General features: G+C 36.5%; 1 protein-coding gene across 8 annotated transcripts in view; it reads right to left on the bottom strand.

Moving 5' to 3' along the window:
• KLF12 (Kruppel like factor 12) overlaps window positions 1-18849 on the bottom strand; it is a 464553-nt gene that overhangs the window by 151033 nt on the left and 294671 nt on the right. For all 8 annotated transcript variants that reach the window (XM_033177556.1, XM_033177557.1, XM_033177555.1 and 5 more), the window contains one exon: window positions 10455-11001. In XM_033177556.1, the coding sequence (XP_033033447.1) occupies window positions 10455-11001 (547 nt within the window). The remainder of the gene's footprint in view (window positions 1-10454; window positions 11002-18849) is intronic.

Raw genomic sequence — 18849 nt, 5'->3', positions numbered from 1 at the left:
TTACATTACTTCTGGTAAAGGTGATTTGATTGACATGAAAGAGAAAAATCAAGACTCAGAAAAAGGTAGAATGGTGACGAGTGGAGGGAGACAGAGAAAAACAACTGAGAAAAAGAAGAAGACAGAAAAATGGAGGGAAGTTGAGAGAAAAAAGGTGTTAGAACTGAGGAGGGTACTTTGAAAGGGAGGTGCAGTAAGGGCAAGGAAAAGGGAAGCGGCTGAGTGAAAGCAGGGAGACATCCGGTGGGGTCTCTCAGTAAGAAATATGTATTTCATCATGACCAGTACATATACACACCCCCTGCTCACAGCACCACATTTGCATATATGTAAACAAGTTAATGAACAAAAGTTTCATGGAATAATATTTATTTGGTTGACACTCCCAGATACTTTTCAACCTACACCATTCTATTTCATTTCTTTAAAATCACTCATTGTGAGCTATTAAATTGATTTCCAACAGGAAATGATCCACAGTATGATCATCATTTTAGTCTATTGTAAACTAGAGCTGGCTTTTATAAAGAATTTCTCTTTTAAGCGCCATAACTAGGACTGGGAGATATTCCTGGCCTTGTATATTGCCCATAAAACATTTGTTGAATACATGAAATAATTATTAAAAGAAAAAAAAGATGGTGAAGCTACCTGGTCTTGAAAAACGAAACAACTGGCCAATGATCAAAGTAGCATTTCCCCTACATAAAGGTGGCTGGAGAAAGAATTGAGTATGTGATTATCACCCTGTAAATTGGTAGCTCTTTTTTATTTATTGGATAGAAAGACAAATACCAATTAGTTGTTTTCTAAAGAATACAAAGCAGAATACCCAGTTAATCAAATTCCCCATTAACAAAGGAAAATAGGCAGAGTGAAAGAGCTGAGAAAATAGTAACACATTCTGGAACAGAAAAAGAATTATTAAGGGAGTAAGAAAAAAACAGGAAACAGAAACCACAGCAACAAGTTGTAAATTATTAAAAAGCCAATTTAAAACAGTGCTGGTAATGAATCTAAGACCAAGTTTCCCTCTTGGATCTTATATTCTTCCTTCTTTCATTTGTTCCTACTAATGAAAAAGTGTCTATTTACTAAATACGTTTTCATACACTGTATATATTTCTTACAGTAAGTATAGATGCCAAAATAGCATCAAAATAATTCTACAAATACTTGCAATCTACTATGTAGAATAAGAATTCCCCTACAGCATAACAGCACTTGTATTATATGAAATGAGAAGCATATTTAGTAAGAACATAATTCCAGGATAGAAAAAATTTGTTTTTTTTTAATAGAACTATTCACAAGAGAAATAAAAGATATTACACATTAAACTCTAACATGTAATATTCAATGTACTAAATATTATCAGATAAAACTTTTCAGGTTTAGAGAAAACTTTTCAGGTTTGGTAAAAAAGTAAGTATGTAGATTAGAATACTTTACCAGTAAAATGTAATGTAAGCATAAAAGTATTTCTTTAAACATAAACTAGGTCTTTTTATTATAGGAGAAACTTGATCTAGTAAATAAAAATGTGCCAGGTTACCTTATTCAGTAGCACCTAATATCACTTTATAATGAAATGAAAACAAAGCCCATTTTTTTAACCTCTTCTTGCTTTAGCTACTTTACCTAACAAATGGATTTGACTGTCCTCTTTATCTTCACTTCCTTGAGTAACATCTACCTTTTAAAATGAACCGTCCCGGGTATCCACACCTTCTCCTCTTCCTCCTCTTTTCTACTTTAAACTTTTATTTACTATTTAATGTAGGGAGGTGGGGGGAGCTAATCAAACTCATTTCTGGGCATTTTACAGTCTATGAGGAGCTTAGAATTGTCTTTTTCCTGCTAACTTTCTTAGAACAATACAGACAGCTTCTGTCTCCTCCGTGCGCCAGTTATCATCATCTTAGAACTATCCCAGTCTATGCCAGATGAAGCAGCGGAATCGACAGATTGTAGGCACTTCAGATAAACAAGAGCATAAGAAGCCAATTTTTTTGATGGAATCTATTCAACCTCTTGTGCATGCCCAGAAGTGAAAAAATGCAGGTAAGTGTCTACTCCATGTTGAAAATCAGGTAAAAACAAACCACAAATCTCCAATGTATCTGTAGGAAAAAAAAGGGTTCTGAACTCAGAGTGAAAATTCAATTTTTCATAAATATGGACTGCTTGCCTTTCTCTCACTATTCAACAAGCGCCTATCTTTGTTTTACCATAAGAGTGAAACACTCAAGTCTTATCAAAGCCTATATTTAATAATCATAAACCAAAAAACAGCAATATTCCAGTCCCATTTCCCAATAAACAACATTAAAAAAGTAGAGACCATAAGTAACTGGCTAGTTTGCTGATAAAAATCAAATTCTAAATTGAAGAATTAACCTATGGCTATTAGTCACCATACTTAAGAGTAAACAGAATCAATTCATCAAGGGAAGCAAAGATAACTTCACACATAATCACAGGTCGGTTACCCAGGACTATTCTGTCACATGGACAGATGACGCCAGGATTTCACAAAATGGTGAACAAAAAAGGACAGTCACATGTAAGTTAGACAGAAGAAGTGAGTCTGTGACATGAATGAAGTTTCCAGCAACTGAGAACAGGAAGGATTCGTGACCTGAAACAAAGACACCAGTAAGTGAGAAAGCTGGCGACAGAAGAAAATTAGTGAGACAAAGAGATCTGAAATGGGAAGTTCCATGAGCATCAACTCCAGCTGCACCGACGGGATAGAACCTAAGGTCACAATGCCCAATGAGTTTTGCAGCAATCTCTGTGATGACTATATTTTCTTTCACAAATATAACCAGCATGAGACTAAAAATATACTCGTGGCTTCTTTCTATAGGCTGCCGAGAAAAGCAACAGCCTGTAGGAAGAAAATGGGGTGTATTTCAAATTAGTTTACAGCCACATCCCTTTGAAACTTCTGAATGGATGCTATGAAAATAACATATTTTTGGAGGATTCTTCACCGTGTGTCTGTGTCTAAATATAGTAAGAAAGCAACATTCTTTAAAAGGAGGAGACCAAAGAAATTGCACACCCAAACTGGATTGGTTTCTTAACAGTAGTATCAACATGTTCTACTCAGGTATTTTGGGAAAAGTACTTCATACTCAAGGATCTAAACACATGATTATTTTAATAAGAAAGAATGCATTTGGACCTATAATAAGTTATTTTTTTCAAGTATGACACTATTCTAATAAAAGTCTTAATGCAATAAATATGTTTTGCTAAAATCCTGGTAGACTCTGCTGCTGGTGTTAAATTTGCATGAGAAAATGTGGGTGGGTAGGAAACCAGAGCTGGGCTCTTTTTCTTCAAGCAATCTATTTTATTACTATCCTGTCGACATTTGATTGCTTTTGCGTGGCTAAGGAAAAGACGGAAATGTACAGAAAGGGGAGAAAGAGCAGAGCATCTACATAATAAAGAAGGAAAGGATAGTGGTTAGGAAAGAAAATTGGGCAAAGTAAAATACCCACTTGGCTGCACCAGGCCTCTGCAGGCCCTGATGGTTTCAAAGTCACTGATCAATCATGTCCTTGCTCAAGTCTCACTCCCAGGCATCAAGGTTACCTATTCCTCCATCAACGTGGAGAAACGACTGGCTCAGGTATAGAATGCAGGAGATGTGTCCTCTTGTTTCTTACTCCCCAGATATTTATCACAGACTGGCTATGACATTAACTCCGTTTTTTTTTTTTTTTTTTTTTTAAGATGGGATTTGGCTCTGTCACCCAGGCTGGAGTGTAGTGGTGTAATCTCAGCTCACTGCAACCGCCACCTCCTGGGCTCAAGTGATCCTCCCACCTCACCCTCCCAAGTACCTGGGACCACAGCTGCTTACAACCACATCTGGCTATTTTTTTTTTTTTGTATTTTTGGTAGAGACAGGGTTTCACCATGTTGCCCACGCTCATCTCGAGCTCCTGAGCTCAAGCAGTCTGCCTGCATCAGCCTCCCAAAGTGCTGGGATTACAGGCATGAGCCACCACACCTGTCTGACATTACCTTTTATGTATCTTAAATTTCTAAAATGTAATACCTATTGATGTTTAAATGTAAAAAAACAACAAAAAAAGTCTTTAAAGGACAAAATGATATTATTTTGGACTCATGGTTGATTTTCAGTTATCCTGCACATTCCACTAGACAATGAAGAAAAAAATGTTGATCTTATCTTTATATAATTTCTGGTATCATTTTTATCAATGGAACTCAAATTTTAGTTTTATTTTTATTTGTTTGCTAATAATCCAGTAAAGAGTTGGAAATGGACAATTCTAAAGCAGGAGGAATTATAAAAGCAAAGTCCTTAATTGCACATTATTGCTTATATTGTACTGTAAACATACCCGCATCTTGCAGTAAATAATCTGAATTCTAAAGTCTATTTACTATGTTGAGAAAATTGTTAGGAAAAAGATACATGATGGAAAATGAAAGGAAATACAAAAAACAGAAGATAATGATGTAGGATTATTCCTGATGGCATATAAACTTGCTATACTATCTCCTTCTTTTAAAACCCCTCCCTTGAGAACCTAAATGCCTCTCCAATTCTCATTCCATTTTTCTACAACTCCTTGAAGCAAAACTACTCCAAAGAGCTATCTAGACTTTCAATCTCCTCTTCCTCACCTCCCATCTGAACACCAACTTACTCCAGGCAGTCTTTTGTCCCCACCATTCCACTGACACACTGCTGGTCAGTGTCAACAAAGAACACTCCCTCGCCAAATCCACAATTCTCGGTCCTCATGTTATTTCATCCCTGAGCAGCATTTGATACCACTGCCAAGCTGATCTTGAAAACACTCTCCACCTGCATTCTCTTTAACATTACTCCACTTTCCTCATGAACCGATGGGTCTCCGTGCTGACTGCTGCACCCCTCTTCACTTTCTAACCTCATAATGCTCAAGTTTCCAGTCGTCCATGCTTCTCCTTCTCCATTGGGCTCTCCTGAGATGATCCCTAGTGGTTCCCAAATTTTATTTCTCCAAATCTGCCTCCTCTTTCATCTGAGCTCCAGGCTCACCCATCCAACTCCCATCTCAAGCTCCCTCTGTTCAAATGTGGAACAGGCATATCAAATTTAACACGTCTCTCAACCCCAGTATGCTCATCTTAGTAGAGAACAATAGCTCAGCCAAAAACCTAGAAGTCATCCTTATTTCCTCTCCTTCCCTCATATCCCACCATCAGACCAACACTGCAATAGTCCCCCTTACTAGTTCTTCCTAGTTCTGCTCGCTCCTTCCCCATACTCTTTACAGCATGCAGTGGCTCAATGATTTTTGTAAAAGGTAAAAAAGATCATGTCACCCTCCTGCTCATTCTGAATCCAGTGGCTTCCCAACATATTTAAAACAAAACCAAAGGCCATACAGCACTGCCTTGGGAACCTACCAGATCCTTCATTTACCCTCCCCTTCCCCTACTCAAGCCTCTCTAGTTCCAGCCTCCTAGTAGCTCTTACTCACAAAGGCCATACTCACTCAGAATCTTTGAAGCTGTAGTTCTCTCTTTTGCAAAGGTCTTCCCCAGCTATTATTGGTACAGCTTACTTCTCAGAGAGGCCTTCCTTGATTATACCTAAAACTGTGCCCCTCTCCTATTAACTTTCCAACTCCCGTATCATGCCTTATTTGTCTTCGTAGCACTTACAGCATCTGATATACATGAACTGTCACTACTACTAGAATGTAAGGTCCCTGACAGTAGAGACTTGCTCATTTTGGGACACCAATTCCTAGAAATGTGGTTGCTATAAAGTAAATGCACCCGTCGTATCGGAAGAAAGGAGAATCCTAAACACGCCTACTCTTCCATCAAGTCAATAATGAACCAAGAATAACTTTGCCTGAGATCTGTCTTGACCCTTAATGCTAGGGGTGTCCAATCTTTTGGCTTCCCCGGGCCACACTGGAAGAAGAAAAATTAACTTGAGCCACACATAAAATACACTAACACTAATGATAGCTGATAAGTTTTTAAAAATCGCAAGAAAGTCTCATAATGTTTTAAGAAAGTTTACAAATCTGTGTTGGGCCTCATTCAAAGCAGTCCTGGGTTGCATACAGCCCACAGCTGCGGGTTGGGCAAGCTTGGTCAGTGCTTTCCTTCTATTAAATATTGGTGAAAGCTAATGAAAGTCTCCCAGGAAATGTGCCACGAACTTACCCAAGAAGGACTTAAATTCTTTTGTGAGGTCAAATAATCCCTTTAGGGTTCGGTTTATAAATATCATGTCTCAGATTCCATAGTATAGGCTGGTGCAAGAGTAACTGCAGTTTATGCCATCCCTTTGACAAAAACCGCAATTACTTTTGCACCAACCTAATAACAAAACTCTCCCCTCTATGTGGGGAGCCCTGCACCTCTCAGTACCACCACTGTTGGGGGCTAACTGCTACATGTCCTTATGTATCAAGTGGAAAAATGTCTTCCTCAGGAGACGTTTTCTGACATCCTGCCTCTCATAGCTCAATTCTAAATTATGTTTGTTTATTTTACCTTCTAGGACATCATTCCATTTTTCTTCATATCACATACTATATCAAAGGTCCAATAGAGATGTCAGGGTGTTCTGTGCTAGCTGACAATCTGCCATTGCTTCAGATCACTATTCTTTACACACTTGAAAAGGCTGTGGTTCTAGCCTCACTAGAAGGCATTTTCACACTTCTCAGGAAGGAGTTTAGAAAAAATCTTTTCATGCCATTCTGTCCTTAGTCAAGCATCCCTTGTGGAAGTTTCACCCCACCCCTTCCCAAACCCTCACCACTCCCTAAGCATCACAGTAAATACATGTCTTCCTAGAACATGACATCCTACATCAAAACACTTTGGCCAAATACAGCTTTCTCTATTTGCGATTATAATTAAACACATTCCACTGGGCAACTCCCTGGATGGTCTATTTCAGTCCAACTCTGTCCACAATTATCAGTTATTTGTTTCTATGATCATTTCGTGGAAAGTCAGTAGTTCTCATCAGACTGTAAGCACTATGAGACAGAAACAACATCTGCTTTGCCCAACACTGTACCTTTGGTGTCAATAAAATGCCTGATAATGATAGATGCACAACAGACAGCTGAAAAGACAAATGATTCAACTGACAGGACACGTGAGCTTAGACACGGCTGTGCGCATTCATAGTCCTTCACGTAATGTGACATGTAGGGTAACCTATTTCTCTATCAGAGACCAGATACAACGTTATACCAATTTTAAATGGAGCCAGTACAATCATCTACATTTATGTGTTACACTTTCTATTTTTATTACTAGCATTTTGAAAATCCAACTTCCCTATCGTATTTTCCTTTGCTCATGCACACCGGAAATACACATCCTAAGAAGGAAGGGAAATGGGGGCTCCCTTTATTCTCTCAGTCTTCATTGCCGGCTCGCTGCCCAGCTGCATATATGCTAAACAAAGGATTGAGGAATTACTGAAATGCCCTTTCCTTTATTCATTCTGTAAGGTAGGCAGCCTTCCTCCACTAGACAGTTTTACTATTACCTAATTAATCAATTAAGCAATAAAAAAACATATAAAATGCTATAGCAACATTTGCAGAATACGGTGATTATAAAAACTTAGTATAAACTAATAAAAATAGAAAATATGGGATGTCCTCAGATAATTTCTCATACTAAACGCTCATCCCTTATAATTTGTTATTGTAAAAAATTTGAGAAGCAGTGCCATACCAACATCTTGAGGTAGCTTTTCTTTTTAAAATTCAACAAGTTTTTGTTCCTCCATATTTGTTTTTATAAAAAAGAGAAAACATTTTTTTGAATATTATTGATTTTGATTTTTTTTGGGAGAGATAAGTAATTTCATTTATTGATAATTGATGGATACTAGACATTTATACATTATTTTTATTTATTATTATTTTTTTAAGACAGAGTCTCACCCTGTCACCCAGGCTGAAGTGCAATGGTGCAATCTTGGCTCACTGCAACCTCCACCTCCCAGGTTCAAGCGATTCTCCAGCCTCAGCCTCCCAAGTAGCTGGGATTACAGGCGTGCGTCACCACATTTGGCTAATTTTTTGTATCTTTAGTAGAGACGAAGTTTCAACATGTTGGCCAGGCTGGTCTTGAACTCCTGACCTCGTGATCCGCCCACCTCGGCCTCCCAAAGTGCTGGGACTACAGGCATGAGTCATCGCACCCAGCCTATATATTATGTTCTTAATCTTCCTAATAATCTTCTAGGCTAGATCATGTTATTATCCCTATTTTATCACTAATAAAAATGAAGATTAGTGAGATTAAATAACTTTCCCATTACATAAGTATAAGTGACAGAGCTAGGGTTCTAACTCATACATCCTTGATCCCAAATCTCATATTCCTAATGATCATAGCACAGTCTGCAGGGTTTATGCTTAAATTCTTATTCTTGATATGAAAAAATTACTAAGTAAACAATAATGCATGAAACAAATATATTCATGTAGAGAGCAAATTATAGCATGAGTCTTAAAAGTTCTGCTACAATAATTCATTTTTCAGAAAATTAAATTTTAGCAATACACTTTATATATTATCCTTTTAAAATAAAAATCTCTCTCACAAAATGATCATGGCAAACAAAAAAAATCACTTGTTTCTTTCATTAGTGAATCAAAATTGTATGAAAGGTCATGAGCAACATTAATATCTTTATTAACTTTCTAATAAAATAATTTTCATCTTATACAAAGATTAGGTTCTATCATTATACATATACACATATACAAGATAATATGAAAGTTTGCATGTTTTGCTACTTATTAATTCCTAATTCTTAAAAAATTTACAATCTCATTTCTAAATTGTAAAAGAAAATAAATACCTGATTTGGCCTGCAGTTATGTTATCATTATTCAAATTTGATTTGTTCAGTTCAATCAGAAGTGTCAGCAATTATCAAAGAGGGTTTGGCTCAGGTAAAATCCATGAAAAGGTTCCCTAATTCCTCTTTTCCTTTTATGTTTTCACTAGAGAATAGTGGGACTAGCTCCTGGCCCATTAGAGAACAGAAGAAAGAGATTATCAGGTGTCTGCATCTCAAGTTTGCAGTCTAAAATGCCTGTATGCTCTCAATCATCAGATTTTAATTTGGTTAAACTAGGAAGGTGAAACTTATTTCACGTGTGATGAAGAAACTTACTGCAGATAAAAATAATACCTTGCTAACAGTGAATGCACAATTTTGTAATTTACATCTGCAAAAATTTCTGTAAGTTCACAATCAAATGTTACTTCTACGTATTTATTCCCACCTCATACAAGAACCAAAACAACCATATTTACTAGCATTTTATGAGAAGGCAGTGTTTTATGTTCTCATCGATCATATTTTAATTATAGGCCTCAGTAGTAATATAGTGTCAAAGCAAAAAGTAATACAACATAAATCTTAATCCATCATTATTTCTAGGCTCTGAAGACAAAGTACATATATATGTATTTACTTTAAAAGGGAATAAGTCAATGATTATGGACTTTTGAGTTTCTATTGAGGGGTGGCTTGGTTTTTAGATTCACGGATAGTGAAGAAAGAGAAAAGACAGCATGACGCTATCACAATTTCTTCTAGTAAAATTTGGGGAAAAAAAGAACTTAGAAGTAGAAAATAACTTCATGACCAGCTGCATAACTATCAAATTTAATTAAATAACTAGTGATGATTACACATAGTCATGTAGAAGAGTTATCTTCCTGCCTTCTAGACCCTAAAAAGGAATATTAATATTGCATCTTGAAATATTTCCAGTATACTGAATCATCCTGTTCCTTAAAATAATAACTTAGCCTTATAAGAAGTTAATAACACAAGCTACATGATACTATTATAGTCAAACACCTAATTTTAGAATTACTTTAATGGCAACTTAATTTATAAGTTACTCAAAAGTGAATAATTAGATTCCAGGCATTGCAACTTCACAATATTTTATATTATTACCACCTAAATAAATTCCAATTGAACAACTCAACAAAGAAATATCCTGATTTACTTAAGAAAGTTTTACACTTCATAATCTATAATTTACACTTCATAAGCAATTATGTCCACCATAGATTGCCCTTCCCAATTGAGGACTTAAAGAAGAGCATTTCAAAGCAAGTATTATTTTGCAAACTTAGATATCTGAATTCTGACATTACATGACCTATGGTAAATAAAAATACACTGAGCAAAACTGGAGCATACACCTACATTAACATAGGGTGAGTTTCCCTCTAAACTGTGTTCTGCTTGAAGGCTGAACAGCTGGTGTCTCTGTGTTACTCTACACAGAACTTCTTCAGATGTAGTGTTTGCATACAATTTAGGTTTTGTTCACCACAAAAATGAAGTCACCTGTAGTGCTGAAATAAATCAAAGCTTTGTTCATGTCTCTTACCTTTGCCATGGCCTCTCCCATCCTCCAAAAGCGGCACGACAATAGTGTTGTTCACATTTCCAGGTGACCTTACGGCTGTGTAGACAACAGGCACCGACTGTACCACCACAGGGATGCGGTGAACATGACTCAGTTTATTAGACTGTAAATTCATGGGACTTGAAGGTGGTACAGGATGGATAATGTGCAAAAACTGCTGGCCTCCGACACCAGATGCAGAGGCAACAAGGGGCCCTGGAGTTAATACTGTTGACGAAGATGACGCTGAAGATACTGATGTGATAACAGTTGGGGATGAGGCTAGACGACTAGAAGACGATGAAGAGGTTGAAGTTGAAGAAGGTGAGGAGGCAGACGCTGTCATGGAAACTGGGGAGGATGAAACGGCAGTAGGGGACGTCCTGGCTTTGTTTATTGACAAGTCCACTGGCTCAGTTTGTGTTTGGAAGTGATCTACAGATAACGAGTCCTCCGGGGGCTCCCCTTTCACATTATTTAGCAACAGGGGAACGGCTTCCATATCGGGATAGTTGTGGACGTTTGGAGACTGTGGGGAGAAAAATGGAACATATATTTATCTTTGTTTATCACACATTTTATCGATGCATGGCTTACCACTTGAATGTTTATTAATCTTTCTCTTACTGCTATGGGACATTTATTCATTCTCCAAATATCTGAAGGATTGCACAGTGACAGTCACTGTGATTAAAACTGAGGGCACAAGAGTACAAAACAGAATAAGGCCTCTACCATAAAGACATTTTCATTCTATTGGGACAGATGGACAATTATTAAAATACTATGAAATCAGTGCTCTATGAAGGAGAAAACAGGTCAAAGGAATCTCTAAGATTCTAACCCTTACTCAACACTATCACAGTATGGAAACATACTATCTAGCAACAATAGTGGGAAAACTCACCAGGAATTTCTACTTTCGTCCTTGGTGCAAGAGTTACCTACCTTACTCAGTAAATTCTGAGCATTAAAAAAGGACATAACGTTCTTCAACCTCCCACACCTGATCACTAATTTATTAAATGGAAGTCACTTCTAATAATTAGCTAACTCTTCTCAAAATAATGTGCACAACTACAAGTGACATTGTAGGAAATAATTTAAGAAAAACTTATTCTGAAAATTATAATTTGTCTATGAATTTTCATTTCATCTAAAATAATGATAATGTTGTTCAAGTTCACCTGCACTCTTCTAAGTTTTAATGAGCAAAATTTGATAATAACAGACTCCAAGATTTTACACAGATTAATGTGATCAGCATGCTATTATTTGCATGAATATAATTTTACTCATATATCTACTCATTCATAAATTCAACAAACATTTATGAAATGTCTGCTTGCAAGTCCCCAAATGGCGTAAGAGTACTATTAGTGGTGTCAGTCTTGACTAAAAAGAGAGAATTAGACTATACTGATTATTTTGGTTACATCTGTTTGGCCTGGTTAACACAGACATTATGTTTCTATTACATGAGGAACAAAAACTTTTTTTCACTTTTTATGGAATCAGAACAATAGCTACAATTATATTAAATTGGTTCATTTTGTTCCTCATTTAATAAAAGATTTTGGTGTGCTATTCCCCCTAAAACTTCAGCATACATTTAAAGGAACAAAACATGTTTCCTAAAGTCTTTTTAAAATAGAATATAAATTATAGCTCCATTCAAAACCTACAATAGGCAGTAGTGCAAGGGCATTTTACTCAGCAACTGAGAAAAGAAAGAAAATAAATCAGTAATGGAACCAGATCAACTAAGATAGAAAATGGGTTGATGTTTTAATGCTTTTTTTCCTTTTTCTTAGCTAACATGGTTACTTACCTATAAAAACATATGACTTAGAAACAATTAAAATGAGTCATCTAAAATACCTACTGTATGAAATTCTAAATGACAAGATTTTCAGTTTATGTGCTGAAATTGAGAAATAAATTTTTTAATTTTCTCAAAGACATTTAAAAAACAAAGAAAAAACAAACACTATAAATTGAACTGCTTTGATAAAAGCTATTAGCATTATCTACTCTTGTAACTAGAACAGTATTTCAATTTCAGCATTATCATTTTATTTCTTTGTAGAATAATGCAAAATGTTTCTTATTACTATATTATACCCACATAGAAATTCTTTGCTTAGGCTGCTTTCATAAAATATACCAACTAGTTTGTCATTAAAAGATAAAATATATCAGTAAGCACATATTACTAAACACCATTGGTTTGACTTTAAATATACTCTAGGTAAGTTTTTCTCCTTTTACCATATTAACATATCAAAAATTCTTATTTTAGAAATAGTGATTATTTCCACCACGAATTTTTCTCCTTCTAACTACTTACACACAAGATTCCTACATACATTTACAAATCAAGGAGTAAAGAGTACATCACTGCAGAAACGTTCTATTATGTAAATGAAAGGTGACTGGGTAGACAGACAATAAGGAGGGGGAGCTGATAAATGTGGACCTTATCTGTAAAGAGATTGCTTGTGAGGCACCAAGTTTCACTGAGCTTTGCAGACTGCTTAGACTTCCCTAAATTATGAATAGAAGTCTACGTCTTATGGATATCTTCTTAATCTCTTACTGAGGAAAATATTTACCTCTTAAGAAGTTATCGTAACAACACCTTGTTGTTATGAACATTATGAACAACAAGGTTATAGCTAATAAATATTTGCTATATATGTTATATAACATAATATATATAGCATATAATATATACAATATATAGCATATATAATATACAGCTATATATTACAGCTAAAGCATAATATTAGCATTCATTAGAAACCTGTGAAGCCAAATATTAAGAGCCCCTAGGTGCTTTGAGACACTTAAGAATTATACGGTTTTTGCATGAGCTCAAACCAGAATATAGAAAAGGCTCACAAAAATAAGAAAGAATAAACCAAATCTTGGGACCAAGGAAATCTTATTTAGAACCTTTTACAAATTACACATGAATTTGTAAACATCACAGAGACAGATGCTGGTTCCTTTTTCACATGTGGTAGTTCAAAGGCAGCTAGCACACTCAAAAATAATGCTTCATCAGTATAAAGAAGACAAAATCCTTCCTGTACCATTCATCTGTTTACAGTATTGACACAGCAGCATATCCTGACAGCTGACACTAATCTCTTATGCAATGATTATGGGGCAGGTAAAATAACCCACAATTCCAGCCTCAGATTACACAGACATATTTGTAAAGCCAGAAGTACTGCAAAAATATGGTCTCAAAACAGCTATGGCACATACTTGTGTTCCGCCTTTTAGGGGAGAAAAACAACCCCAGTCTTAGTCCTGAAATCATCATTAGAAATTCATTTCTTGCCGGGCGCGGTGGCTCACGCCTGTAATCCCAGCTCTCAGGGAGGCAGAGGCGGGAGGATAGCTTGAGCCCAGGAGTTCGAGACCTGCCTGGGTAATACAGCGAGACCCCATTCTCCACAAAAAGGAAAAAAAAAAAAAAAGACAAAAGAAATTCATTTCTTTACTTTTAGGAAATGGAAAATCAAAAGCATTGGTTTTGTGGTGCACACCTGTAATCCCAGCTACTCAGGAGGGTGAGGCAGGAGAATCACTTAAACCCAGGAGGCAGAGGTTGCAGTGAGCCAGGATCTTACCACTGGTCTCCAGCTTGGGCAACAGAGCGAGACTCCATTAAAAAAAAAAAAAAAAGGCAGTGGTTTTGAGATTTGTATCTGTAAATGTGTAGTTGTACTGACAGGAAGGGAGCACTACAAATGGCCACAAGGGGGAATGAAGGCTGAGGAGATACAAAGGAAAAAATCCCAAGTGAGAAATACTTAGAATAGTGAAAAATTAAATGAAAGGATTACAGGTATTAGAGAAAGTAAGAGGAGATACGGGGTATGCCACTCAGGAACAGGCCTCAAAGGGGCTAAGAACACTGAAGAGAGGAGAAACAACAAAGAAAGGTTGTTAAGTTTTAAGCATAAGGAAGAGACACTTCTGCAAAAAGGTCAAAGAATTTCATACTAAAATTTTGCCCTTGTTTACTAACTCTTCAATTCTTGATTCATTAATGAATTCTCATGGCAGTGTCAACTAAGTGGGGCTTTTTTTGTTTATTTTTAAATAAAAGCCCATCACGATCTTTGCCTGGGAGTGATGACTATAGTTGAATTTTTGCTGTTGATGTCCCTGGTATGAAAGATAGAAAACTTACTGTATTCAGATTACCATGCTAAAACCGTCCTTCTAACAACATGAAGACTGTAGAACAACACTGGGTTTTTGTCAAAGAAGAGAGTAATTTCGTTTTCCCAAAGATTATATAATATTCCTTGAAAAGGTCCACTGTAAACCTTAAATTTTTATAATACATATTAAATAATTGCATACATACACACAAACGGCCAGAAAAGTAAATGGAACAATATACTTCATTAAAAACAATGTGTGTGAAAACCTAAAGATAAACATAAGAAGGATTATACTATCACATCGTCTTTTCTCCAAAACTCTCTTAGTTTTACTCACATTAACCCACTTGATAAAATATTACACATAACATTCTAGTGAACATGTTTTTTTGAGTGATCTAGAAATTACATTTGGGGTTTTCTAATCAGATAATTTTTTTTCTGAATAAACATCCTAAAACGTACTTCCAGCTTGAGGCATTTTGTTGAATGAATGTCAAATGAATCTAAAACCTCCGACATGTTAGTTGCCAGAGTACTAGATGTGTTCCTTACAGTTATCTATTGCTATCAGCTGAATCTTATTATGGTCTGTCTGTGAACAAAAAGCATTTTAAATGATGGTCATATATTTTAATCACCTAGAATTTAAAAAGAAAGAAAAATATGTCTGGATACTATTCCATCTTTTTTTTTTTTTTTTTTTTTTTTTGAGACGGAGTCTCGCTCTGTCGCCCGGACTGGAGTGCAGTGGCCAGATCTCAGCTCACTGCAAGCTCTGCCTCCTGGGTTTACGCCATTCTCCTGCCTCAGGCTCCCGAGTAGCTGGGACTACAGGCGCCAGCCACCTCGCCCGGCTAGTTTTTGTATTTTTAGTAGAGACGGGGTTTCAGCGTATTAGCCAGGATGGTCTCGATCTCCTGACCTCGTGATCCGCCTGTCTCGGCCTCCCAAAGTGCTGGGATTACAGGCTTGAGCCACCGCGCCCGGCCACTATTCCATCTTTAAACCCCTCTGGGGATTCTTATGTGTAGTCAGAGCTGAGGAGCACTGCATAATATTCTACTAAATGTCATTCAAGATTCACATGCTCTTTCCTCTTGAGTAACACCAGGGATGTTTAGAGATGGGGCTGACATACACAGGCAGGCACACGCACACACAAGATGGTCCCAGCTATCTATCTACCCTTTCGGTCATCTGTCATTTAAATAAATTATGTTCCACTTTATTTTACAAATGTGTTGAGAAATAATTTCATAGCAATTTTTAGAAAAGATTATAAAGTAACTTGCCTAACATTACATAGCTCATGGCTTTACCGCCACAAGAATCTTTGTTTTGTAGCCTGTTGTGTGATATTATTCAAAGAAAATTTGACTTGGACACAAAAGACTTAGATTTGTCAGCAATCCTTGTTGCTTATTAGCTGTGCCATCTTGGTATCATCACTAAAATTCTCTAGGTCTTAGCTTATCTGTCTATGAAAGTGTGATGTTAATTCCAAACTCATACAACTGTTGTGAAGATTGGGTTAATGACATTAAGTGCTTTTAAGTAATACTGAGAAATGAGAGAGACAAGCAAATGAGCAGAACTTCCTCTGGTTAGAACCAAAAATTCCAAACAGAACTTACTCTATTACTAAAACTATCTCGGGAGGAACTTAACTCACCGAATGTAGCACAAGATATATTCTGACACAGGATCTCATAAATACAGTCATTGCGGAGGCATAGTGTTTACTGAACCAAATAAATACATGTTACAAAAAGCTGAACAAGTCATCTTTAGGGATCTCTTATGATTATTTAGAAACAACTTTCTCTTAAAATATAGACAACTGTCATTCGACACTTTTTTTTTCTCTATTTTCTAGCTGAGTTAGATTGGCCCACAGGAAGATCATATAACAGTTGATGGAATACATTTTAACTGACTGGTCTGATTTCTTAATTCCACAGTATAAATAACTTAAATCAATCCACAGTTCAGTGTGCATCCATTATGACAATAATATAACAAATATACTCAAATAATTGTTTTGCAATGTTGGTCATTCTTTAGCAGTCTTATTATGAGACAAAACAGGAGCATAATTGTTTCTTGTGTCTTGGTAGAAAGTTAGTTTACACAAATTTCACTGTATGACTTAGTGATTAATTGAACATGTACCTTTTATAGGGGGTGCCTAAAGAAATTTACTGTGTACTTCACATTAAAAAGGAATTAAACTACATCTATGACTCCACATCCTTTCAGCTTTTAAGTTATATTGCATTATTTTAAAGACAGTATATTTCAGGTAAAAAGCCAAATTCCTTTTGAACATGAAGTGCACAATAGGTACATGACTTAGTTTTGGTGCCTGGATTTCCTTTAGTAAATGCAATTTTTTATTAGTAGGAAATGAAATGGTTTTAAGAGATGAGCACCATCCTTATAACAAGCATCCTGCAACTCTGGCTATTTCTGCTACAAGTATAAAAGTCAACACACATCTATTTGTGAATGGAGTATGCATTTCACTTTCCTCTATTCTTTTGTATTACTAAAAAGGGAAGCCTATTTTCAATATTTGTCTTGCATAAGCCCCCATGGTCATAATTTACCTTGCTTTCAGCTCAGTGATTCTTCTTTACTCTACGTGTTCAAGGGCAAACTCTTAAACATAAACGCCGTAAAAGTGTGAATTTATAAAACTGACAAAGAAAAAAGTAAAGCAAAGTATACTCAAGAAAGACAAATTGTACTTCCTCTAAAAGTACAGATGAGTAAAAGGAAACAAGTAGAAATAACCTACACTGATAACCTGGAATTTGGTTTGAATGAGTTATCTACTGCATGTAAGAGGAAGATATTTGAAGGAAATATTTAATTAAACTGCCTTATATCAATATGTCAATTGTCAGTTTAAGAAATGATTGATTCAGGCCAGGCATGGTGGCTCACGCCTGTAATCCCAACACTTTGGGAGGCTGAGGTGGGTGGATCACTTGAGGTTAGGAGTTCAAGACCAGCCTGGCCAACATAGTGAAACCCTGTCTCTACTAAAAATACAAAAATTAGCCAGGCGCGGTGGCATACGCCTGTAATCCCAGCTACTCAGGAGGCTGAGGTAGGAGAATAGCTTGAACCCAGGAGGCGGAGGTTGCGGTGAGCTGAGATCGCGCCATTGCACTCCAGCCTGGGCGACAGAGCAAGACTCCATCTCAAAGCAAAACAAAACAAAACAAAAACAGAAATGACTGATTCCTTAAGAAAATTTGAAGTCTATGCATAACATAATGTACTCTCTGTGCTTTTACATTTACGTTTTTATGTTTTTACATTTGAATTGAAAATGCTAACCTTTAAAATGTGTTCAATACCCACATTTAAATTTATCCTAAAGTTCTCTTATTTCCTAATAGTTATATTTTTTCATGACCTATTTACCAGGACTTTCATAAATAGTATCATTTACCTGAAGCAAATCAGAATATATGTTCACAGCTGACTGCTACTCTGAAACTCTGGTTTGGCCCGTGTGTGATGACGTCAGGTTGGTGTGAGTGAGTGAGGAGGAGACAGGGAATTTTGTTTACGCATTTTAAAAATTGATAAGCAGGCCAGGCGCGGTGGCTCATGCCTGTAATCCTAGCCGAGGCTGAGGCCGGCAGATCACCTGAGGTCAGGAGTTTGAGACCAGCCTGACCAACATGGTGAAACCCTGTCTCTACTAAAAAAAATATAAAAATTAGCAGGGTGCGGTGGTGGGCGCCTGTAATCCCAGCTACTAGGGAAGCTGAGGCAGGAGAATCGCTTGAACCCGGGGAGGTGAAGGTTGCAGTGAGCTGAGATTGAGCCACTGCGCTCCAGCCTGGTCGACAGAGTGAGACCCTGTCTTAAAAAAAAAAAAAATGATAAGCAGACATTCCCAAGGATTGAAAAGATGGACAAACATTTTTAAACAGGAACATAAATGTGTTTTAGATAAATGCGCAAACATTTAGCAAATAAATGATATTTTCTTTTACCATATAACTTAACTAGGGAATATACATCACACTTGCTAGCTGGGAATATGGTGCTCAAGATGTTTTGAATTTTAAATCCTACTTACATGGCAAGAAGAAGCAGCAGTATCACTATAACAGGTCAAAAAAGGAAGTCTAGGAAGTTGGATTAAGTCCTATTATCTTACAATT

The sequence above is a fragment of the Trachypithecus francoisi genome, unplaced genomic scaffold (genome assembly GCF_009764315.1).
Source record: "Trachypithecus francoisi isolate TF-2019V2 unplaced genomic scaffold, Tfra_2.0 Lachesis_group18, whole genome shotgun sequence".
NCBI classification, from domain to species: domain Eukaryota; kingdom Metazoa; phylum Chordata; class Mammalia; order Primates; family Cercopithecidae; genus Trachypithecus; species Trachypithecus francoisi.
Note: the sequence above shows the minus strand (reverse complement) of the source record. Positions and strands in the feature narration are given on the sequence as shown.